The following is a 25202-nucleotide window of genomic DNA, read 5'->3' as shown; positions in this document are numbered from 1 at the left end:
AATTAAAAAAATGATATACTCAAATGAAAGCCTTACCCTCCCTCCCTCCTTCCCTCCCTCCCTCCCTCCCTCCCTCTCTCTCTCTTTCTTTTTTTTTTCTTTTCTTTTCTTTTTTTTTTTTTGAGACAGACTTTCCCAGTGTAGTCATGCCTTTGAACCTGAAGTCTTCCTGCCTCAGCCTCTAAGTGCTAAGATTTATTTGAGATCTGAGATCCCTAAGTTAGAGCCAGAGGGTGATGGCTGCTTACGGTATCACCTGTGCTTTCTAGGTTGGCACCAGAGTATTCCTCCATTTCGAAGGTGCAGGTAGTTGGAATTAAGTATACAGTTGAGTTTAGTGTTTTGCCATCTGTCAGAGTGTACTAGATAAGAGTGGACACTGGAGAGCTGGGGAGATGTCTCAGTGGGCTAGGTGCTTGCCATGCATGTGTGAGGACCTGAGTTTGGGTCCCTACGACCCGTGTCGAGCCAGGCACAGTGGTGTGCGCCTATAATCTCAGTGCTGCTGGCACACAGACTCCCTAGAAGCCTGCAGGCCAGCTAGTCTGACATGGATGGTAAATAAGAGACCTTGTCTAAATACAGTGGCCACTGTGGACTGACACTCGAGGGTGTCCTCTGACCCCTACATGCATGCTGTGGCTCATGTACCCACCCTACCCACATTTTAGTTTTAAAAATTGGATGCCGGAGCTATGCAGCTGTGTTTAAATCCTGGCTCCCCGCTTCACTTGGTGTCCCCATTTAGGTAATAGCACCTGACTCTTGGGCCTGGTAATGTTAAAAGTATCACTAAAGAGAGCACTTAGAGTGAACACAGTGCACCCTGCTCACTTCTGCCTTTGGGAAGCAGAGTTAGACTATTGGTCTGTGTTAGTTTTGTGTGGTTTCAACCTCAAGGATATTACTAAGATCTGCTTGCAAATAGGCTTTGGAAATAGGTAGAGAACTTTCCATTCTACCTCAGAAGTGAGGGGCTAGTATGGAAAAGTGCCAGGAGGAGACCAGGACTCCTTTCTGAGCTGAGGGCATGCTCTGTCTTGGTTTATCTGCTCAGCCCTCGGGACTACAGCCAACGCCTTAGGAAGAGTGTCTTTCTCTTCTTCCTCTTTTAAAGTGAAATTTCAAAAGTGGTCAGGAGTCCGCCTGCTGCGGTGTTAAGTAGAGTGGTTCTGTAGAGGTATTTTGAATGGTTTTTGTTTTCCTGTGCTGCCAAATTTTATTCTTTTTGATTTTTATGGTATGCCATTAAGTTGATTTATATATTAACTGGTATTGAATAATGCTTTCTTATGGGGAAATGTAGATATGTTTAAATATTTTAAAGTCTCCATCCCAAGAGACTTTGAATTCATTTAATTTTTTTTTTTTTTTAAAGATTTATTTATTTATTATATGTAAGTACACTGTAGCTGTCTTCAGACACTCCAGAAGAGGGCGTCAGATCTTGTTACAGATGGTTGTGAGCCACCATGTGGTTGCTGGGATTTGAACTCTGGACCTTCGGAAGAGCAGTCGGGTGCTCTTACCCACTGAGCCATCTCACCAGCCCTCATTTAATTTTTAACAGAAGAAATAGAAGTAGTGTAAATTGACATGATTTTTTTTTCTTTCTGAGAGAGTTGAAACTGGCTATCACTGAGATTGAAATCCTCCTGCCTCTGCTTTCTGAGTGCTGGGTTACATGCTTGTACTACACGCCTTGTTTGCAAACTATATGCTTAGTTTTTTGTTTTTTTTTTTAATTTCATTTTTTTTTTTAATCTCTAGCTGGTCTGGAATTCATTCTGTAGACTTTATTGGCCTAGAACTCAGACATCTTGCTTCTGCCTCCCGAGTACTGGGATTAAGGGCGTGTGTTATCATGACTGACTAGTCATTTTAAGGGGCTAGTCTCCTTGTGCATTTCTTTCTAGATTCTAAGTGTCTAGCATCCTCCTTGTGTCACAGTGGGACGGTAATAAAGCTTTAAAACTTGAGTATGTCTGTGATTAGCGGGTGACTCAAGGATCATAAAGTGACTTTATCTTTCATCTTATTATAATGTTATAAACTTTTTGAAAGTGCTTAATTTACTCCCACGCAGGACACAGTAAACTGATAAAAGCCAAGATATTAAAGCTAGGATAATAGCCAGTTGTGGGTGCTGATTATGGGCCAGGCACAGTACACAGCCTTTTATACGTGTTAGCTAAGTTAATCCTCACATAAACTCTGAATTAGGCATGTCAGTTCTGTGTCATAAGTGAGGGTCAGAGAGAGCCAGTAAGTAGCAGGGCTGGGATCTGCACCAAGGTCTTTGAGAATTAATGTCGGTTTCTTTCCTTTCCTTCTCCCTACCTCTTTCTTTCTATCTAGGGGTCAATTCTTGAACCTCATCCATGGCAAACGGTGCTCGATTATGGACTGACACCCATGCACAGTAGATTGCTTGAGAAAATAGAAGGGAGTTCCGGGGTTTCCATTGCTTTGCCTCTTTGTGTTTTGGAGGCTTGGCTAATTAGTCTCTTGTAAAATACTTTAAAGAGCCTCTTTAGCAGCTTAAAGCAGGAGGCCTACTTGTAACATCACGTATTTTGATATCAGAATTGTTTTCAAGTTTAGCAATGTCAAAGTGGGCAGAGTTTTTAATAAGCCACATCCTAATTTGTCAATGTTTTTTTCCAGCCTTCTCTCTTTCCTTTCTTTACTTTTTTAAAACTCCCCCTTCAGAGGAGCCCACCCTTTGCATTGTTGATAGAAGAAAAGCAAGGAAGTTTCTTTTTGTGGAGAGAGGAAATGGCTTCGGTCAGGACTTCATCCATATTAGGTATAAACTAAATATAGCTGTGTGATCCAGGGCTGAAGTCACACTTACACAGCTTCCTAAGCAGGGCTAATGAGATCAGCCAGTACTTTTCAGTCTCCCTCCTCCCTGGCTTCTTGGTTCACTGGAAAGGCTACTCCGTTGATTAGCCCTGTGGTCTGTGTATACCTCTGCCCCTTAAAATATATCAGAACGTTTACAGGGACTCTTAAAGTAAACTTTAAAAAAACAAGTGAAACATTTTGACTTTGTCATTGTGTCACTACACCTCCTTCAAGCTGGCTTTGTAAGTTTTAAGCCTTTGTCACAGGCATCTTGACTCTGGGCTGGACTCTTGTGAGCGGCATGCTCTATGATCCCAGTGTGGCTAAGTGGCAATAAGATTTGATCTGATTGGCTGCCTATAGAGGAGGCAGAGGAATAGGAAGATGGGAGAAGCCTCCTGTTTTGGCCAGAGCACATATTGTTCTCAGATAAGAGCTCTTGAAGCTCCCCAAGGCAGTTTTTGCTCCCAGGAACTGTGTTCAGCACTTGTGGTCCTTCTTAGAGCCCTTTGCAAGCGTGCCAAGCCACCCAACCACATGAGAATGTGCGTGCCTCTAAGGGAAGCCTTGTTTCTGCTTCTGGACTATCGTTCTCAAAAAACTCTTTTTAGACAAGCTTTTTATTCTAGCCCAGGCTGGCTGGAATTCACTGTAGAGTCCAGGCTGGCCTCAAACTTATGGCAGTCCTTCAACCTCAGTCTGCCAAACGCTAGGATTTATGAGAAACCACTCTGGCCATCTAAGGCTTAACTTTCAAAGGGGAAATTTTATTTATTTATTTAGAGAGTTTTATTCTACACTTCTGGCTGACCTGGAGCTCACTGTGTGGACCACCAGGCTGACTTAAACTTTGCAGAGATTTCCTACCTTGGCTACCCAGGTGCTAGAGTCACAAGCATGTGTCACAACGCCTGGCTGCTCATGGCATCTTATGAGAAATAGCTTGGAGCAGAACTAACACTTAACGGATTTCAAGGATCTTAGGGAGTCAGTTTATGAAGCTGAAATTCTCCAAGGATCAGTTGGGATAGCTTGTGCGCCCTTCTCTGACCTCCTTGCTCCCTTAGCAGAACAAGCCCGCTTTGCTCTCTGTTCCAGCACGCACCCTTTGTGTCATTCACCCGAGTCATATCCCTTGCTGCCTTGTTCCTGTGAATTCCGGGAGTTCAGGACCAGGGTGTGGTGGTTAATCTTCACTGGACCTCAAGTCAAGGGGCCAAGAAGTTGTGTGATAGTCTGTCTTCATTGTCAATGTGGTTGGATTGTAATCACCCAGGAGACACACTTGGGGGTGCCCACGGCATTTCTAGAGAGGTGTAACTGAAGACTGAAAATCTGCCCCTGGTATAGGAGGTGCTTTCCCCAAAGGGGAAAAGGATTGCTGTGTTGCTGGCACTCATTTGCGGGCTTCCCAGTGGTGGACGCAGAGTGGCCAGGGGCTCTCCTGCCTCAGTGCTTCTCTTCTGTGGCAGACTGTAGCCCTTCTGACTGGGAGCCAAATGCACTCTTCCTTAAGCCGCTTTGTCAGTATTGCATCATGCTAACGAGGAAGTAGTGAGCCTGTTTCATCTTTTGTAGCTCCCATCTACCATGGTAGGGTAAGCGGAGATATGTGAGAACTAATTCATTAACTCAGGAAATATTTGTTAGGATTCTGGGGCAAGCTTTTATGTATAACACAGGTATAAAAATCATTCAAAGAATATTATGTCTGTTGCTGGTGTAGTGTTCCATGTTACATCATAGCAAACACCACAGATAAAAGTCTGTTGGTCTCTAAGCTTACAGCATGCAATTTGGGTTTGACCAGGAGTTTATTCTGTAGTCACTGGTCTGAACTTCATAACAGGTTAGTGAGGAGTGTTAAAGTCATATAACTGGCAGGTCAGGCTAACTCTTGCGTGTATGGTGACAGGTCTCTGCTGTCGGCTGTCAAGTGGGTGCTGTCTAGTCTGGGTTATTTTATATGCAAGGGCGTGGGCTTTGAGTGTAGACCCAGACAGAAAGCCTGGGCTGGTGTGTGTGTGTGTGTGTTTGTGTGTGTATGTGTGTGTTCCCAGTAATTAGAAGGAGGAGACAGGAGGCTCGGAAGTTATCCTTGTCTATACAGTGAAGTCGCTGCCAGCCATATAGGAGACCCTTTCTCAAAAAATGGAGTGGTGGCTGGGAGAAAGTTGACATCTGAGATTTCAGAGTCTGACTAGACAGTTAACTTCTCAAAGCTAGATGTAGTTGATTGGAAGACAAGTGTAGACGAGTTGGTCAGAGTGCTGCGTGGTCATGGGTCAGTCTGGGAAAATGGAAAACACCAGGACCGACTTTATCTGTTCAAGTGAGCTGCCTGAAGGAGCAAGGCTTTGCTGGCTGTGTGTGAAACAAGACGTGGAGGTATTGTTTGGGTTTATCTTTATCATATTTTGGGGACTTGTCTTTAAAATGGTAACTAAAAATTTTAGTAAGAATCATCCTATCTTATTCAGATTTAAAATTTTTTTAGGTGTGCTAGGGAGGCAAATAGGAATAATTAATATTAAGTTTTAATAGCTGGAGTAAAATAATTTGGCTTATAATTTTAAGGAAACACAATTTGTAATATAAAGAAAAAAATCTAAATAAAATGCCTAGACTCAAGTTTATCAAGTGACAGTATTTTACATCGGAATATCCTGACTGACCAAGCCAGCTCAGTCGGGCAACAGGTTCTCCAGGGCAGGAGCAAGGATTAAAAAGAAAAAAGACAATTAGACAACACTGAGGCATGACCCCAGCCAGTTCTAAGGCTGAAGCGGGTTTATTTTTTTCCAGTCTGCTTTTATACCACTTTAGTTTATGCAAAATAATAAGATCAGTTCTGCAAGGCAATAAACAAAATCCCCTAAACTCCTAGTCAGGATGACCAAGACAAAAGAACTGCTATGCACTCTTCTGCTGCTAGCTCTGAGCTTTGCCTTAACTCAAATGTAAATGTTTGTAATCTGAGCCTCTTTCCTGAGTCCCAGCTCACAGTCAGATTCCCACTTCTTTGTCCTGGGCCTTTGTCAAATTCCCATCCCCAAAAGCTCCCCACACATAAAGTATTTAAAAGTGTTTTAATTAACATGTTTATTAAGATTATATTTTATTAACGTTTATTAATATCATATCTTGTTGACATTTATTAACATACATGTATATGTTTTATGATGGCATCTATATGTATGTGTATATTTTGAGGGGCTGGAGAGGTGGTTCAGTGTTTTAAAGCACCCGTTGCTCATACCAAGGACCTGGGCTCAGTTGTCCCAGCACTCACGTGATGGCTCATAACCATCTGTAACTTCAGTTCCAGGGGATCGGACACCCTCTCCTGATCTCTGTGCAGTCAAAACACTGATACATATTAGATTTAAGAATTAAATATGTTTTGATCATGTTCACTCAACCCATTGCTCATTTCTGTTTCCCTCCCACTCTCTTCCCAACTGTCCCTCCGTCTAATCCATGTCTGTCTTGTAAGCCGGGGGTTGGTGTGGGGTGTGTGGCGGTGTGTGGGGGTATGGGGGGTTTCATCAGGGGGTTGCTCACCAGAGCAGGATGAGAGCTTAGATACAAGAGCTCCTTACCAGCGGCAATACTATTCTTTTTCCTCTTTTTGAGACAGGGTTTCTTTGTGTGTAGCCTTGGTTGTCCTGGAACTAGCTCTGTAGACCAGGCTGGTTTCGAACTCTCAGTCATCTGTCTGTGGCGCTGGGTTTAAAGGTGTGGGCCACCATTGCCCAGCCAGCGGCTATATTATTCTGTGAGGTGAGGATTTAAGAAGCACAGTTTGGCCTCACGTTTGCTGTGTGCCTAGGGATAACCTTGCCCTTCTGATTTATGGGGTGCTGAGGATCAAACTCGGGGCCTTGGTGCTGGGCAAACTGCTTTCCCACTTAAGCTGCTTCTCCAGCCTCATCGCTATCATTATTAGTCCATGGTTTAACTTAGTGGATAAAGGTCCCAAAATTGTCTATTAAACAGTGTTGTGGTATAATGTCTTATAACTAATCTGCATATGCATGTAATTCTGTTTCAGAGTTTACCTTCAGCTAATCTTCTTTGCACTGTTTGTTTGGTTTTGTGTTTTGAGTCAGGGCCTTATGTAGCTGCCTGACACGGCTGTAAACTCGGGTCCTTTGGAAGTGCAGCAAGAGCTCATAACCGCTGACATTAATTTAGTATTTTGAGGCAGGGTCTCACTGTGTATCTTAGGTAGGCCTCAGACTTGCTGGGCTCATGCCCAGCCTCTTGAGTGCTGGGAGGTAGATGGAGGGATGTGCTGTCCCCTGCTGTTCCTAACAGGGTTTCCTTGTTCTTTGTTTGCTGGGCACATGGTCTCACCTGTAGCCCAGGCTGGCTTGGAACTGACTGCAGTTCTGCTGCTTCAGCCTCTGAGCACAGAGAACACAGTTGTGTCCTTTTTACCGTCTCCGAGACGGGGTCTCTTGTAGTGTTGCTGACCTAGAGCTCAACCTACAGCTGAGCATGACGGTGAATTCCTGACGGCTCCTGTCTCACCTCCCCAGTGCCGGGCTTACAGCTGTGTGCCACCATGCCCACCTTACAGCGTCTTTATTGGAGAATTTGGAAGAAAGAGAGAGGTTCCTGGGGGGAAAGGTGGCTATAATTTCTTGTGGAGAAATACCAGACTTTGCTTCTGTCTTGGGCTTTGGATAGTGACTGTAAGTAAGCAGAGCCGTAGTTTTCCCTGTCCTGCTCTGCTGAGATGGAGTGTCTGTGGGTTCAGATGAGACAGTTCAGGTTTGATGTAGTACAGACTGAACCCCCTCTTCTATTCAGCATGTCCCTCCAGGAGGGAACCGGAGTACTGGGTATTCTCAGCTGGGCTAATTCCCTTCAGTAGCTTTTGATTAGCTATTTTGCATTCAGTATTTTAAGATTCAAGTTTTATTATATTTTAGCATTTGTGCAGCATTTATAAACATTTGATGTGTTTTCTTACTGTGAAAAAGAAAAACAAAACAAAAACAAAAAACCCTTCCCGTTCCCACCTACCAAGTGCTGCTGAGGCTGGGGTTGGTTTTAGGTGTAGACTCTTCAGGGAAATAGACATCTGGGGCTGGTCACTACCTGCCCTGCAGCAGACTGGAGCGCTCTCTCTCTCTCTCTCTCTCTCTCTCTCTCTCTCTCTCTCCCACCTTGAGGCTTTTCTCCACCCAGGTGCTCTCCTCAAAGGTTCCAAAGTCCCTCCAGCTCTTTGTTACTTCCCTTCACCCCAGTCATAATCATGACAGACATAGGGTTGTGCTTTTCCAGTTACGTCTGACCACACTGTTTCTCTTCATTGCCTCTGACAGCCCTGCCCATCCTGGCTCCATCATACCTGTGGCTAGATTTTCAGTGGTAGATTCTTACTGCCTTAAATGGAAACTGGGCTTTGGCCTCAGTGTCCCTGTCCGCTCCCATCATTCATTCCATTCTTCTGTGGTGACCTATCGTCCTGTGTTCTGATCTCAGGCTGTTCCCTCTTACTCGGATGAGCCTCTCCATATAGATCATAGAATACATATGCTCTCTGCGTCTCAGTGTGTTCTAACTGATCACATTCCACGTTTAGAGATTTTCATCTATTCACTGGTTACATACCTATAACATAAAGTGCATGTTTTCCCCCATTTTACAGAGAAGAAAACTGAGAACCGGAGAGATTAAGTCTCTAGTTTCACACAGGTGGTGAAGTAGAAAGATCAGTATGCTTCAAAACAGACATTCCTTGTGAGAGACACTGTGTGCAGTCTCAGCGCTCTGGAGGCAGAGGCAGAGGCAGAGGCAGGCAGATCTCTGTGAGTTTGAGGACAGCCTGGTCTATAGAGGAGTTCCAGGATAGCCAGGTCTACACAGAGAAACCCTGTCTTGAAAAACCAAAAAGAGGGGCTGGAGAGATGGCTCAGTGGTTAAGAGCACTGTCTGCTCTTCCAGAGGTCCTGAGTTCAATTCCCAGCAACCACATGGTGGCTCACAACCATCTGTAATGGGATCTGGTGCCACCTTCTGGTCTGCAGGCACGCATGCAGGCAGAACACTGTATATATAATAAATAAATCTTTAAAAAAAAAAAAAAAAAAGGAAAGAAAAACCAAAAAAAGAAAGCTCTTGATAAACATTTGTCAAACAAACCAATGAATTGTTTCTTCTTTGAGCATAAAAATCTGCCCTTTAATGTGGTTTCAGATGTCTTGTGGCTTAGTCTTGTGCTCACTGAGCCTACTTAGCAACTTCATTTTCCTTGATCTAGGAGATGTCTGTGGGCATTGCCTCTGAAGCAGGTCCCTGTCTTTTCTCTGAGCATTTGGCTGCCCTTAAGCACTTAGTGGTTTTATATTGATATTATCTGTTTCTTCTACAAACTGAAAGATTCGGGAGATCGGGCCCGTTCGTTCCCCCTTTGTTAGCTCTGCGCCTGCTGCAGCGGTTGGAGGCTGCTGGGGTAGTGGAGCTGCCTTTCAGTCAGTCACACGGTGTTCTGTCAGGTGTTCTGGCCTCAGACCTTGGGGGGCAAATGCTACCAGCTCACTCACAGCTTAGAGCAGTCTAGATGGCAGCCGTGGGAAAGAGCTAACTGTAGGTGGACAGCACCCTGGCTGCACTGCTCTATTCAAAGAGTGTTCCTTTTCTTGTTCCTTGTCACTCATCCTTCTGTTCTTAGTGGTAATGCTGAACTAAACCCACTGAGCTAACCCCCACCCCTCTAGCCAGTCTAAACTAGAGGTAAATGACTATATGTATATGTGTGTGTGTGTGTAATGGTTTAGCTACTTGTGATCATGAATATGTGATCATGAATAACAGAAACTCTGTGTTCAGTGTGGCTTCAACAGGTAAGGAAACACATTGATAAAATGTCTCCGTGTGTGGGGCACATCAGGTACCAGCTGTTTCCTTCTGAGTCTCTTTGCTCTGACTACTGGTATTGATTTCAACCTCAGGATGCTATCGGATCTGCTATAATATCACGTCCAATAAATGAAAAATGAGAGAGAGAGAGAGAGAGAGAGAATATGAGAAAATTAATATATCTTATATCTGAATCTAAGTTACCCAGGCTGGCTTTGATGTCTCAGTGTAGCTGTGACCTTGAGTTTCTGACCCTTCTGATCTCACCGTCCAAGTCTGGAGTTAACATGTGTGTGACGCTGTGTCCAGTGTTTGCTGTGCTGAGGACTAGGCACGAAGTCTCCAACTGAAGCACACCCCAGCTCCTTAATTGAAATGTTTAATTAAAATATGTCGGGAAGAAGTAGTAAGTTTTTCTGTGTTAATGGCCTCCAGCGCACTCTTTGCAACCCATAGGCGTCGCTTGTTAAATAATCAATAGAAAGCTAACGAGCAGTACAGTGTTTGAAGCGATGAAATCCCACGGGAAGAATCCGATCTTAGTTGTGGACTGCACAGCCCAGGATGGAAGGGCTGCGGTGTTGTGTTGCTGGGGCTCCTTAGGATCTCAGCAGGGAAGTCGGCTAAGGGAGGAGGCCCAGCTTTACAAACACTTGTGTGTGTGGCTGGAGCCTTTTCTTTAAAAATAGAACAGTTAGCCACATTTGGTAGCTGAATCAGAATTTAGTCATTTACCAAGGAAATAGATGCCTGAGACTTTGTCTCAGTGAAGACGAGGCGTAACTGTGGGTAGCCGTGCTGACGAGGACAGTCGCCCATTTTAGTTACCACGCTAAGCTCGATTGCAGGTGACCGTGGTAGTGACTGGGGATAAGGGTATCCAGACAGGGGAGCACAGTAGGCGCTGTACTTCAGTTTGCCTTTTAAATTAAAGAGTAATCTGGAAAAGCGCTTTATGCAGCCTGAATTTCCTCAATTCCCAGTGATTTAGACTAAAGCCAGACATTGTCAGGTGTACCGTTTTCATAAGAACTGCCAGCAAGAGGAAGAGCCATGGTGACCTCATTACACCAAAACACAAAGCACCGGGGCTGAGGTGGCTTGTGGCATCCTTTCCCTATCCCCTTGGAAAAAGGCATGTACCACCAGGCCCAACTGTTCAGGAAGTTCAATGTCTGGTTGCCTTTATGAGACTATAAGCTGGCTTGGATTAGTTAATTTTGAGCATGCTCTAGTTTGATATAGGATATCTGTCTCTCCCTCCCTCCCTCCCTCCCTCCCTCCCTCCCTCCCTAAAGGAGTTCACTATGTAGCCTTGTCTAGCCTGGACTAAGTAGACCCTGTGGGGACTGAGAGCTCCTCCTGCCTTTGCTTCCCTGGGAGCTGGGATGAAAGGCGTGCATCATCTGAGCCAACAAGAAGCATTTTACTAGGGAGTTAGGGGAACACGCTGTTATTTACCAACTGGCTGTCAGTTACTGGCCTTGAAAGAACAGGGTCCAAAGGAGAGTTTAACTTTGGAGCAGGTGCCCTGAATCAGACCTGGAGCAGGGATCTGGTAATTTGCATTTAAATCTATTTCATTAAAGACCTTGTTCCCAGGTATTTGAGACTGCTGCTTTCACATACATCTCAAATAGATCCCCTGTCTCCAGAGCTTTTCAACAGCCATTCTGGATTCCTACTTCATTCTCATGTATTTTGGGTAGAGAGGTTTTGGTTTGCTGTGAAAGGTTCATGTCCATCTTGCTAACTATTGTAAATTTATCTAGTATGTAGTCACACACAAATTATACATACTGAAAAGTAACAAAGGGCGTACAATGAGCAGCAGCCTCTCCTCCCCTTACTTTGGAGCCTCCTGCTACTGTGTGCGTTAACTGTTGAGTTCTCATACAGTCCTTTGTACAAGAGGGTGACAGCCCACCAAGGGCAGGGTCACTTGACTGTGGGAATGGTGGGTTTTCCTGAGACCGTCTAGGTGAGGGCTCCTAGCTGGCTGGCATCGTCCGCTGAGTGAGCGGATCCAAGTATGAACTGGATCAATTCCGAGAGCTTGCTTTGCAAGAGCAGAGTTCATCTTCAGGGGTAAACGCTCTGCGTGCCGGCCTGGAGTGGCATCTAGCCCCGGTTGGTTGTACTATGACTTCAGAAGGGGCCAGCCCTTCTCTCAGCGGCATAGGTAAGCTTCAGGAACAAGGAATGAGAGGCACCTGAAGTCTGCAGCCTTTTGTTGTCTTTTGAGACAGGGTCTCTCTTATGCAGCTGGCTGACTTAGAACAAGTCTGCAGTCTTGTCCTTGGCTCTTTTATTTACAAAGACAGAACTTGGGAACAGGGAACAACGTGATTCCTCCACGCCATATCATGATCTTATTTATCAAATTATAGTACTGTGATACGGTACAGGCTGGCCACAGCTCGAGATTTTTGGTATCCTAAGTAAAGATTATTTTGGCGTCCTTCCAATTGCTGTACTCAGTTTTATGTACCCACGGAATAGTTTATTACTTTATTGTATGTCTGTGGTCGTGGTGTGTATGTGTGTGTGCATGCATGTGTGTTTGTAGGTCAGAAGACAACTTTTTGAAGTAGACTTTTCTCCGTTTACCTTTGTACGGGCCTTGGGGAGTGAACTCAGATCACCAGTCTTGGACTACAAATGCCTTAAAACAGTTCCTCGGGCTCCTACATGCACATTGTGGACATGTAGACAAGCTAGCATAGATACACAAGACATAAATACAAATAAATGTATGGGGGCAGGGGGCGAGGATCAAAACCAAAAACAAAGCGCAAGGCTACACTGCCAGTCAGAAGGCTTTAATGTGGAAGATTCTTGGAGTCTTTCCTCCCTGTTCTGTGAAAGACAAGGAACTCTGGAGACTCCAGTGACTGAGTGTCTGAGCTGAAGGGCTTGTTGGGCTTGTCTGTCTGTCTTGTCTTTTCCTTCTTTCCTTCCGACATGGTTTTTCTGTATAGCCCTGGAACTCAATATGTAGAGAATCTGGCTTCGAATTCAGAGATTAAAGGTGTCCACCACCAACCACTTTGTGTGTGTGTGGTCCTTTTATTTTTAATCTTTTGCAGTGCTAGTCTTGAAATAATGATGTTAAAAAGATAGAGAGGTTATAAGAATATGTTCTATGGGGGTGTGGTGAGGTATGGGAGACCAGCCATATGGCGGCATAGTATAGAATAGAGTATAGAATAGCGTTTATTCAGGGCATGGGGAGGGGAGTTAAGGGGGTAGGAGACACAGAAAAAGGCAGAGAGAGCAGAGAGAAGGAGTAGAGAAGTAGAGGCCGGCTATGAGCACGTGGAGAGGGGTAGGGGGAGAATGGGGAGAGAAGGGGAGCAAGAGAGCAAGAGGCAAGAGAGAGAGAGAGGTGAGAGAGGAGGGGGCAAAGAATAGTGAGTCAGGGGGATTGGTCAGTTTGAAGACAAGATGGCTGATTAATTCACAACAGTTGTGTGACCTGTCCAGATCAGGCCTTGAGGTTGTTGAGCCAGTCCACCAGCAGGGGGCCTGCTTGTGGGAGACAAGGCTTTTGTTTGTGTCAGAGGAGGCTGAGGAAGAAGCCAGCCATCTTGGAGACTCACTACCTTTATTACCTAGTCACGGCCCCTCCCCGTGTGTCTCCCACCAGGGAGTCTGTCTAGCTCCTAGTCTCTCACTAGGTTTGAACCTAGGATGACATGCGTGCTAGGCAAGTGCCTTACCACTCAACTAAGGCCTCAGCACAGGGCATGCTTTATGAAGTCTTTTTAAACTCAAACATTCAGTAAACTCCTAGCATGTGCTGGGCACTGTGGGTGCCCTGACCCAGCCGGTCCTGGACGTGTATGGGGTCACTTTGTGACTGACTTGGGTTTGGTTTTGGTTTTTCGAGACAGGGTTTCTCTGTATAGCCCTGACTGTCCTGGAACTCACTCTATAGACCAGGCTGGCCTCGAACTCAGAGATCCACCTGCCTCTGCCTCCTGAGTGCTGGGATTAAAGATGCATACCACCACTGCCGGGCTGTGACTTGTAAATAAATCAAAATCAAAGCAAATCATTTGAGTGCTCCTCTTCCTTACGGCCTGCCCTCCCGCCCTCCCTTCTTTCTTCCTTCCCTCTCTCCCCCTCCCTCCTTCCCTATCTCATTAGTTGTGGTTGTTTTTTTTTTTTTTTAGTTGTGGTTTTTACATGGAGTTTTGTTCTATAGAAGTGGTTCTCAACTTGCGACCCTTTTGGGGTAATGCATCAGACATACCATATATCAGATATTTACATCTTGATTCACAACAGTAGCAAAATTACAGTTAATGCAAGAGCAACACAATAATTTTATGGTTGGGTTCGCCACAACATGAAGAACCGTATTAAAAGGTCCCAGCATTAGGAAGGTTTGAGAAACCACTGCTCTGAAGGTTCAAGAAGTGCTGGCCTCAAATTTACTGTGTCGTCTGCTAGTATGACACTCAGTCCTCTTGCCCCTGCCTCCTGCATTCTGGGACCACAGGTGTGGACTTCCACACCCACAAGGCATTAATTTAGATCAAGAAAATCTACACTAAAGGTAAATGGAATATTAAAACATGTAAGCCATTCTTTTGGTAATACATTGCTCTGTGTGTGCTCTAGCAAATCCGTGGAGGTGAAGAATTCAGTGGTAAGTAGGTAGGTGATTGTTGTCTTCAGGTCCCAGCTTCTTACTGTCTTCCCTGGTCATTATCATCACTATCACCCGTCACCCTTAGTCCTGGGAAACAGAGATAAAGTTATTAAAGCCCTCATTTAATTATTTTTAAATCGGACTAGTCTAAAGACTGATTAATCTAGGTTTTCTAAGTGAGCAGTTCCTTAACCTTGACTTAGTAAAACATTAAAATATTCATGGTGTCTGCCACTGACCCTATTCTGCAACGTGGGAGCTAATCCAGCGGTTTCTCATTAAATGCCAGCATCGAGCAATTGCAGAATTACAACAGGCTCGGAGGAGGAGGAGGGGCTAGTGAGTGAGAGCCACTTCAGGTGGCTTGGTAGACAGAAAATACCCTTCAGAATGAAACTGAGTGCTAAGACCTGCCCTACCTCTGAATATGGCTATTATTTTCCCTTGGCCAATCCTGAACTGGTGATCTTCCTGCCACAGTCTACTGAGTGTTAGGAAAACAGGCATATCCTATCAAAAACCCGCTGATACATTCCGTTTTGGGGGGTTTTGTTGTTTGTTGTTGTTTTGAGACAGGATCTTAGTATACATAGTCTTGGGACTTATTGTGTAGACCAGGCTGACCTTGAACTCACAGAGATCCTCTTGCCTCTGTCTCCTGAGTGCTGGGATTAAAGGTGTGCACCACTACGACTGGCTTTCTTTCTGTTTTCAGTTTGAAGCCTGCGTTTTCTCCTTTGTTCAGATCGGATGGTTTTACTCTTTTAGTTTATGGGTTTTTCCCTCTCTGCTTTCCAGTTGACTTTTGAGGCTGTATTGGTCAGCTTCCTGTTACTATAATAAAATACCCAAGGTAGCTAACTTCTGAAAAGTTTCGGTTTGGTTTATGGTGTTGAGGCGCAGAGCTTTGGTATAGGATCTGGATGGCAGTGGCTCATGGCAGAACAAATGGCTGTGAAGCAAAAGAGAAGAGGAAGTTATTGAGGTCCCATAATCTTGTCAGTGGCATACCCACAGTGACATAAAGTTCCTACAATCCCCCCTTATGCCCCCCCCCCCATCTTGTAAATGTCCGTCGTGCCTTCCATTTGGGCCATGGGGACCAAGCCTGTAAGGTTGGTGAGATACAAAAATGACAGCAGAGTCCATCTGCTGAGCCTCTCTTTTGGTCACTATAACTTTGGGTTTTAGAGTAGCTGGCAGTTCTTTGTGGCGTCTGTTTATGCTGCTTTGCTGAGGCTTGCTTGGTTTTCATTTGTTGCAAGGTACTGATACCTGTGTGTCAAAGCGTTTTTATCTCAGCTCCTAGATGTTTTGTCAGGTAATTTTCTTATCTTTCATCTCGCTTTGGTTACCTTTTAAAGATTCGGGTTGATAGAGTTCTTGGAATTGCATGGCATTTCATTCTAACAGCCTGGGTCTGTTTGACTCTTCTGTTTAATCCTGGCAGGGAGTATGGGAGAGGGTGGGAGCAGGGACAGAAGTCCAGCCCTGGAGGCAGAGAAGGCGGAAGGAAGTCCAGGAGCCCACGGGGCCTCACTGACTGCCATAGTGGGGAGAGTTAGTGCTGTGACCCGACAGACAGAGGCAAACACCACCTGACCTTCCACCCAGCTTGCCAGTCATAGCCCTTTCCTCTGGATCTCCGTCTAGAATCAAGTTAGGCTTCCTGCCCCCCCACCCCCCTCTGGGTTCTCTTGAAATTGGAGTCTTGGGGTTATGAGACCAAACTCTTTTTGCATGTTTTCTTTCCTTGGATTATTTTATTTTACTATTTATTAATTATTATTACTATTAGTGTGTGTGTGTGTGTGTGTGTGTGTGTGTGTGTGTGTGTGGTGAGCACTTGTCACAGCACACAGTGGGCAGGTTTGTGGAGTAGGTTTCCTCCACCATTGTGTGGGTTTGGGGGATCAAGCCTCGGTCTTCAGCCCGTGACCAGCTCTTTACCTGCTGAGCTTCTTGCTGGTGCATTCTTTGGTTTTTAAAACAAAAGCGTACAGTTTTTAAATTTTAAACTTTCGTAGGTGTTCGAGTGTTTGCCTGCATGTGTGTTTGTGTTTGGTGCTCATGGAGGCTATAGGGGGCCTCCTTCAGATCCCCAGAAACTGGAGGTACAGACAGTTGTGCATTCTGGGAACTGAGCCAGGGTCCTCTGAAGAGCAGCTAATGCTCTTAACCACAGAGCGTCTCCAGCCCCTTCCTTGCATTGTATAGAGCTGAAGAAGTGGACTTGCTTCAGAAAGTCAGTTTTTACACAGCTTTCAGAATTAGGACTTAGTGATTCCTTCTGGCCATAAATTCTGAATATGTTATGTTATTATTAAAAAATAGTTTTTATTAATTAATTAAAGTTCATTTATGACTGTCCTGTGTTCTGATTACAGTGGTGTCTGGGTCCCTCTTTCTTTGGGTGTCCTTTGCTATTGTTTTAAAGCTCTCTTGACTGCCATTATTTTATTTATTTCAGAAAGCTTTGGTGTCAGGGGTGGAGCCCAGGGCCTTGTGAGCCCTGGAACACTGAGCTATCCCCTCAGCTACTACCTAGTGTTAGTTAGGGATTCAGCGACTTTCACTGTTGTGGTGTTTTACTGATGCACTTCTGAGCGTTCCAGGGTTATTTTCGGAAAATAGTGCCCCCTCCCCCCCAGCCCCAGATGTGTCTCACCAATTATTATAGTTTGTTTTAAGAAGTGACAGGCTTTGTCTGTGGAGGGAGAGAAAAGAAACAAAGTATGTTTTTGTAGACTCAATTTATTTAAAACATATTACTGTTTTAGATGCTTTTTCCACCCAAATGTTGCACAGGGAGTGGTAATGCAAATCGCCTTCTGCTCATAGACACTCATATGGCTGTGTTTGCCGTGTGTGTGTGTGTGTGTGTGTGTGTGTGTGTGTGTAAGTAAACAAGCAGGGGACTTCCATATTTCCTGTTTCCCTTTTTGCTGTGGTAAGACCAAACCCCCAAAGATGCAGATGAACCAGGCTGAGAAAGCAGCGCTCTTGGCTGCCATTGTGAATGGCCACCTCTGTGGAGGACTGGCTGAAGTGATCAGAATGAAGATGAGCTGGAGTGTCTTTCTCCTAAGACAGGGTGGGATGGCTCAGGCTGGCCTCCAACCTGCTCTGTAGTAAAAGACGACTTTGAACTCCTGATCCTCCTGCCTCTGCCTCTCAAGTGCCGGGATTGCAGGTGTGTGACACCACACCTGTCTCCCCATCTCCCTTTGAATCTTGGGGCATGTTTGATAAAATTAAAGATTTGTCTGGCTTGAACTTCAGAAGGCTGCTCGTCCATCATTGTGCTCAGGGCAGTAAACTGCTTCATTTAAACAGGATTTCAAAAATGCTTATACAAGTGTCTGGTTATTTTCTTGCTCCATGAAATAACATGGGTGTAGGGTTTTGTTTTTGGTTTTTTTTTTTTTTTTTTTTCAGACAAGATTTCTCTTTGTAGCCCCCGCTGTCCTGGAACTCACTGTAGACCAGGCTGGCCTCGAACTCAGAAATCCGCCTGCCTCTGCCTCCCAAGAGCTGGGATTAAAGGCATGTGCCACCACCACCAGACTCTACCACCTTTGATTATGGTGATCGGCAATTATTTAACTCTTTGAAGACAGACATTATACATTTCCTTGTTTCATGTTGCCTTATAAAAAATGCTGTTTCCAGGCAGTGGTGGTGCATACCTTTAATCTCAACACTTGGACAAACAAGGCAGTCTGACGGAACCTACACCAAGGACTTAATTGGAGGCCAGCTTGGTCAACAGAGCAAGTTCCAGGACAGCCAGGGCTACTCAGTGTATGTGTCCTTGGGTATGATGCGCTTCTCAACATAGCAGCCTTTAGTTAATTTTCTATTGCTGTGATAAAAACCATGACCACGGCAACTCCTAGAAGGACCGGTAAATAAGCCCTTTAAGGGCTCTAGAGGAATAGGAGTTATCACTACCACAGTGGGGAAATGTGACAGTGGGCACCAGGCTTGGCTGCTGGAGCAGCCATTGAGAGAGAGCTCACATCTCAAACTATAAATAAACCATGGCTTATAGCCTACCCCCAGTGACATACTTCCTCCACCAAGGCCACCCCTCCTAATCATTTCCAAACAGCGCCACAAGCTGTTTTCAAGTGTTCAAATGACAGAAACAACAGGGGGGCATCTTCATCAGACCATCACACATCTCTTAGCCAAGTGTGGCTTTTCAAGATAAGTAAAATGAAATTTTCACCACACTGGTACATCCCCGTTTTAAGTAGTCATTAGCCAGCTGTTGCTGCTGGCTGCCACATTGGAAAGTTGCAGTAGAGAGGCACAGGAAAGCCCATTATCACTACACCCTGCATGTGCCCCCTCCTTGTCGCTCCTAATATTCTGGTTGGAATTCATCGGCAGCTCTGCTGCTTGCGTGTCATCGTTTTGACCTTGTCTTTAATGTTTGCTCTGCCTCCAGGCCGGAAGTGATGGTGAAAGCATTGGAAACTGCCCCTTTTCACAGAGGCTCTTCATGATCCTTTGGCTCAAAGGAGTCGTGTTCAGTGTCACAACCGTTGACCTGAAAAGGTAAGGCTTGCCTGTGCTGTGAAGTCGGCTCTCGAGTGTGCAGTTTACCATCAGCATGGATCCTTTCCTGCCCTCTGCTTTGATTGCACATGAAGGACACAGAAGTTACTCAGGTTTTCTGTTTAAGATTTAACTTGTATAAACATTCGGGTCGATTTACAGTGTCACCCCGAGTCCTAGTTTTTCTCTTGGTGTGTTTGCTACCCGTGGCTGCATGTGGGTGAATCTCCCTTGGAACCTGGTTACCTTAAACCTCTGAGGAGCCCTGAAGGCCAAGGTTTAGTGTACAAGCAGTGAAACCCTTGAGTTTCTCAGCGTAAACACAAGCCACCAAGAGCTCTGCCTTCTGGCTGACAAAGTCTGCTAATTGTGAATGGTAGCATCTGGATCTCTGTGGGGGCTTTGAGGGGGTGGCACAGCTTAGGATTAGAGCCCCCTCCCAGCTAGCACACACATGGGGTCCAATTGCAGTTTGAGGTAGGGAAGGCAAGAATAGGAGTTTTAGAGAGCTGAATAATGTGGTCTGTTTCATTTAGCCTAGTTTTTAGGTAATAGTATATTTTCTGTGATATTACAGCACTTCTGGTATAAAATAAGAGCAGTCTTGCTAGTTGAAGATGTGTGTCTAGGTTTCTCTCTAGAGGCCAGATTAAGGGAGGCCAAGAAGAGTTCTGATAAGTAGGATGCCCCTCATTCCCTCAGGAACTTGTCCCCCGGTCCTCCCCCCCACCCCCATATTTTTGAAGAACACTTCTGTTCCCATCGTCCCCAAAGACAGAGAGCAGGAGCTCTCTAGCCAGTCAGCCTGGCTAAACCGTGGAGCTCCGGGTTCAGAACGAGAGCCTGTCCCGGGCTGGAGAGTTGGACTTCCAGAGGACCAGGTTTAATTCCTAGCATCTTCATGGCAGCTCACAACCATTTGTAACTCTAGTTCCAGGTGATCAGACACCCTCTTCTGGCCTCTGGGGGCACCAAACATGCAACATGCAAATGGTACACAAATAGACATGTAGGCAACATACACACACTAAAATTAAAATTTTTTAAGTTTACACCAGTGAGAACTCAAGGGTCTGGCTGTGGAACTATCATGTTTATAAATGTACTGTAATATAAAAATGTCCCTTTTTGGTGGTATATATTGAACCCACAGTCTCATGTGTGCTAGGTTAACACGGAGCCATCTCCATAGCTCCATTATGCTCCTGACATCACCCAATTGAGGCATTTGAAGTTGTTGATAGTGTCTAGGGAAAGCTGTTGTCGGCTGCTGGGTGACAGTGGTAGAACTGATGGCTCTTTATCCTGAGAGTTGTCATAGAGCCATTCCGCTTAGATTAACATCGAATGGTCTCCCGGTGCTTTATCATTTATTTTTTTTACCTTTGTTTTTTTCTTCCCCTCAAGGCAGGGTTTCTCTGTGTAGTCCCGGCTATCCTGGAATTCTCTTTGTAGTTTAAGCTGGACTCAAACAGAGATCCACCTGTTTCTGCCCCCACCCCCACCTCCAATTGCTGGGATTAAAGGCGTTCACTATCATCACCTGACTTCTTTTTTCACTTCTTTGGAGAAGTATCAGTTTCAAAGTGTACTTGTTAGCTGGCTTGATGGTGCGTCTTTGGGAGGCAGAGGCAGGAGCATTGTTTTGCACTCAAGGCTGGCCCGTGCTATAAAGTACAACTCTGTTTCAAAGTGGGGGTATATTTGTTGAAAATAACCATGTAGTCTTTCAGGACCCCTTTGGAGATAGTGTTGTATGAATGCAGAAGATGAGCCTCTAACATCAGTAAGAGTTCAGATGACTACAGGCTCCTGGGAAGACATTAGTCTGTTCATGTTGGACAGAGCTATTTTAAGATTGAAATAAGTCATACAGTAATCCTATTACTTTTATTTTCCTACATATATTCAAAAGGGAAGTTTCTGAGTCTAACTCCTAAAAATAGACCATACACCAGACACACACACCCTTACTCTGTCTAAACTACGTGGCGTTTTCCTATTCGGTTTTGGTGTGGAACAAATGAGCTGACTGCCATGCTTTGCAAAGCTTTCTTTGCCCAGTTGACCACAGTGCCTGATTGTATAACAGACCAGGAATATGAGTCTGGGGTGGGGTGGGGGAATGGACTGAGTGCAGCAGGGCCACTTCGCATTCCCCTACTTGTCATGCACAGACTCTGGCTGCATTACTGCTGCAAGCTATCGACACTTGGGTTGGTAGATTTGAGAGTATTGTACTCCATGTATAAAAAGTGATAGTTGGGGAATAGGTATTTGGGGTCTTACAGCCAGAAAATAGCAAGGATGTACATTTTTAGGGCTGTGTATCAAATCAATAGCAGAGAATACCTAAAGTTACGACCTGGGGTTGTTTTGGTTTCTCTAGAAACCTTAGGTCTCCAGCACATCTAAAATACAGTACAACTGTGTCCTAGAGACAAGGTTTGCAGTGTGCCCAGGCTGCAGTCCTCCTGTCCTGTTCTCCTCCCAGGTATAGCTAGCTGTTACAGGTGCTGGATACCACACTCAGCTTAAATTTTAGGAGGATAAAACCAAGGTGCTCAGGGCCCCCTCCCCCTCCAGCCAGGTCACCAGTAGTGACGGAGATCACTGCTTTGGGGCGTGGTCTGTGGTCTTTGTCCTTTCAAACCTTTCCCACAAGCTTACAGAGTTTTGAACATTTTTAAAAGAAAGTAACCCAAGAGATTGAGCGTTGGCTCAGAAAACAACATATAACAAAGCTGTCACTAAAGAGTGAGGTACGCCATGGTATGAAGTGCCTCCCATAATATACACTTAGTTTTAAAGCTTTGGGACTCTTTAGAAATCTGTGGGTGAGAAAATACCCGCTGAGCTTATTTTTCTGCATATCTTGGAAATTGCCCACTTTCCGCAGTGAAAGTTCTGATCCCAGAGCATGGCAGCGCAGAGTGACAGCCCCCCAGAGCTTCTGAGAAGCCTTCTCTGCCCCCTGAAACAGTGATTGTTAGCTTTCATCCTCAGAGCAGGCGGGGTTGGCTCTGGCGCTGTGGCGTGCCTTCTGAGTCTCGGTTGGTGTTAATGACTGTGCTGGCCTATGTGCCCTCTGTGTGCCTTCCAACACTCCCATTGCTGGCATCCAGTGCGGCCTTAATGCTGTAGTGGGAGTTGTTTCCAAGCCTGTTTCTCTTTCATGATGAAGTCGTATTCAAGGCACTTTAGATAGAATGGCATCCAGGCTGCAGAAGGAATCTTGATTTCACAATTGCATTCTGAACGAAAGCTGGAGATAAACACATATTAAAACTGGAGGATACTGTCACATGTCATTGTGTGGGGGAAGAAGCAGGGTGGCTTGGGAGAAAGGAGTAAGGGCTGGCTCTGCTCAGAGAGCCCCACCTAAGTTCCCCTCCAAGACCTGGGCGAGCAGCCTCATCTTCCTGAGGTCAGTTATTCATTCAAGATGACAGAGGAGGCTAGCCTTCAGTACCAGCTGGGTGGGTGTACTTTTGTTCCAGTGTTAGGGTACTTTTGCCTGTTTTCTGGCCATCTTTAACCCTTTAATGAATAGAGTTTATTGGTTTACAGAGCTGTGTGGTGGCAGACTTATGGCAGAAACCAGGGTCTTGATTTCAAGACTTGAACTCTGCTCATTCTGCCTAGGAGTTCCTAAGCCAGAGGCCAGCATCTCTGTTGTCCTCTTACATCTTAGTCAGACCTTCCAGCACTGCCGCTTGGTATTAATGGTGAGAAGGGGAAAGCAGGAAGTATAAGAAGTTGAATTTAGCAGGGCGGGCTTGTGATCTCAGAGTTTGGGAGGCAGACGCAGGGCTGCATAGTGAGACCTTGTCTCAAAAGACAAAAACTAAAGTAAGCAAAGTATAAGACTAATGACCTGGGACTGGAGAGATGGCTCAATGTAAGAGCACAGGCTGCTCTTCCAAAGGACCCGGAGAGGCTCAGTGTAGAAAGGAGTTGCTGGGCAAGCATGAGGACCGCAGTCCAGATGCCCAGGACTCAATACCTTCCCAGCACTACATGGCAGCTGACAACTGTCTGTAACTCTAGTTCCAGATCTGATACCCTCTCAGACACACATGTAGACAAGACACCAATGCTCATAAAATGAAAATAAATTAGTTAAAATAAAAGATTAGGGAACTGTAAAGATGGCTCAGGGGTTAAGAGGACTGACTGCCCTTCCAGAGATCCTGAGTTCAGTTTCCAACAACCACATGGTGGCTCACAGCATCTGTAATGTGATCTGGACCCCTCTTCTGGTATGCTGGCATACATGCAGGGAGAACATTGTATACATAATAAATAGACAAATCTTAAAAAAATAGTGATCTGTGGAGAGACAATCAGAAGGCCTTACTAAGATGCTAGCCTCTATATAGTCAATGACCTTTGGTTTGGAGAAGTACATAGAAATGGTAACTGCAAGAAGCTAATTGTTGCCGGGCAGTGGTGGCGCACGCCTTTAATCCCAGCACTCGGGAGGCAGGGGCAGGCAGATTTCTGAGTTCAAGGCCACCCTGGTCTACAGAGTGAGTTCCAGAACAGTCAGAGCTATACAGAGAAACCCTGTCTTGAGAAAATAAACAAAACAAAACAAAACAAAAGAAGAAGAAAAAAATAAAAAGAAAAGAAGCTAATTGTCTGTCTGTCGGTAAGTCATATGTATGCGTGTACAGCCAGAGGGGAAAGTTTGGTGTCCTGCTCTATCACTCTTCCTCCTCTTCTTCCTCCTCCTCCTCCTCTGCCTCCTCCTCCTTCTCCTCTTCTTCCATCATCTTTCTTTTTTTAAAAAAGATTTATGTATTTTACTTATATGCATACACTGTAGCTGTCTTCAGACACACACCAAAAGAGTGCATCAGACCGGACCCTATTACAAATGGTTGTGAGCCACCATGTGGTTGCTGGGAATTGAACTTAAGTCCTCTGGAAGAGCAGTCAGTGCTCTTAACCACTGAGCCACCTCTCCAGCCCCTTCTGTCATTCTCCTTAACCCCTTGAGAACAGGCTCTCTTATTTTATGTGTGTGGGTGTTTTACCTGCGTGTACGTCTGTGCACCACTTGCATGTCTGGTGCTCACAGAGGCTAGAAGAGGGGGGCATTGGGTCCCCTAGATCTGGAGTTACAGATGGCTTGTGGGCTGCTATGTGGGTGCTGGGAATTGAACCTGGGCCCTTAGGAAGGGCAGTTCTCTTAACCTCTGAACCATTCCACCGCCTCTGAGAGCAGGGTTTTACCGTTTTGGCCAGGCTCTCTGAGATCTGCCTGTCTTTCCCCTCGGTGCTGGGGTTACCATCACATGTGGCCGCCCACCCCACGGTTTTACCTAAGTCCGGAGGCTCTGGACTTTCGTCCTCATGATTGCCTAGCAGCTACGCTGAGCTGTCTCACCAGCTCCGGCATTAGGTTTCTTTAATCATAAAGAGCAGTTATGTCTCCCGTATATACCAGTGAACCAGATATTTCCTATATGCTTTCCCTTGAGAAAATAAATGGGGGTCATTTTTTTTGAAAGCCTAGGAAATGTACAATTCTATTCTTTGTTAACCATGAAGAATCTTACTTGCACTGTCATAATGATTTCCTTCTCCAAATGTAGGCATATTATTTGTAATTTAGTGTTGTGAATCAGACTCACGGTCTAGTTACTATAGTAACAAAATTGTTATGGAAGATCATTGTGATAGTTTAAACTTCAGTGTAGTTTTTAAACGAAGCAACAGAGCCGTGCATGGAACTGATAGTGCCAACCAAGCCTTTTAAAAGGAGTTATAAACTGGAGCGAAACCTAATTTTCAAATAGACCCATAAGATGTTTTCAGTTTTATGTCTCAAGCCAGACATGATGGTGCAGGCCTGCAATCCCAAAATTATAAGAAGCAAGAATCTTGAGTGCCAGGCCAGCCTGGGGTATACATGAGACCCTGTCTCAAAACATCAGCCACCCATCTGTTAACACCCCCTCCCCCATCATATATGTTGCTCTTGTCCTACTTTCTGAAGTCTTCGGTAAGTTGAGAGATGAGTGGCTTATTCCGGGTAGGTCTTCAGTAACAGATGCATGAATGGCACATGCAGAGAGTAAATGTAACGGAGCAGGGCGGCCTTCTAGAGAAATTGCTGGTTTCCTGTGCTAGTCAGTCATTCATGAAAGGCAGCTCCATCTTCCTTCATGACTGACTTAAGCTGCCCAGGCTCTTCGGCCAGCTCTGCAGTTCATCTCAAGACAGTTTTACAACAGACTCTGAA

The 25202-nt window shown here is 45.2% G+C and overlaps 1 protein-coding gene across 1 annotated transcript in view, besides 1 other annotated feature; it reads left to right on the top strand.

Moving 5' to 3' along the window:
* Clic4 (chloride intracellular channel 4 (mitochondrial)) overlaps nucleotides 1-25202 on the top strand; it is a 58792-nt gene that overhangs the window by 14950 nt on the left and 18640 nt on the right. The window contains exon 2 of the mRNA NM_013885.2: nucleotides 18840-18949. Within this exon, the coding sequence (NP_038913.1) occupies nucleotides 18840-18949 (110 nt within the window). The remainder of the gene's footprint in view (nucleotides 1-18839; nucleotides 18950-25202) is intronic.
* Nucleotides 1661-4344: an enhancer, noted in NCBI's record as "VISTA enhancer mm1648". NCBI's record gives its function as "enhancer in: heart[4/5] | blood vessels[3/5]" and the evidence as "EXISTENCE:transgenic organism evidence [ECO:0001131][PMID:17130149]".

This window comes from Mus musculus, chromosome 4 (assembly GCF_000001635.26).
Source record: "Mus musculus strain C57BL/6J chromosome 4, GRCm38.p6 C57BL/6J".
Taxonomy (NCBI): Eukaryota; Metazoa; Chordata; class Mammalia; order Rodentia; family Muridae; genus Mus; species Mus musculus.
The sequence above is the reverse complement of the archived record's forward strand: the minus strand, read 5'-3'. Positions and strand labels throughout refer to the sequence as shown.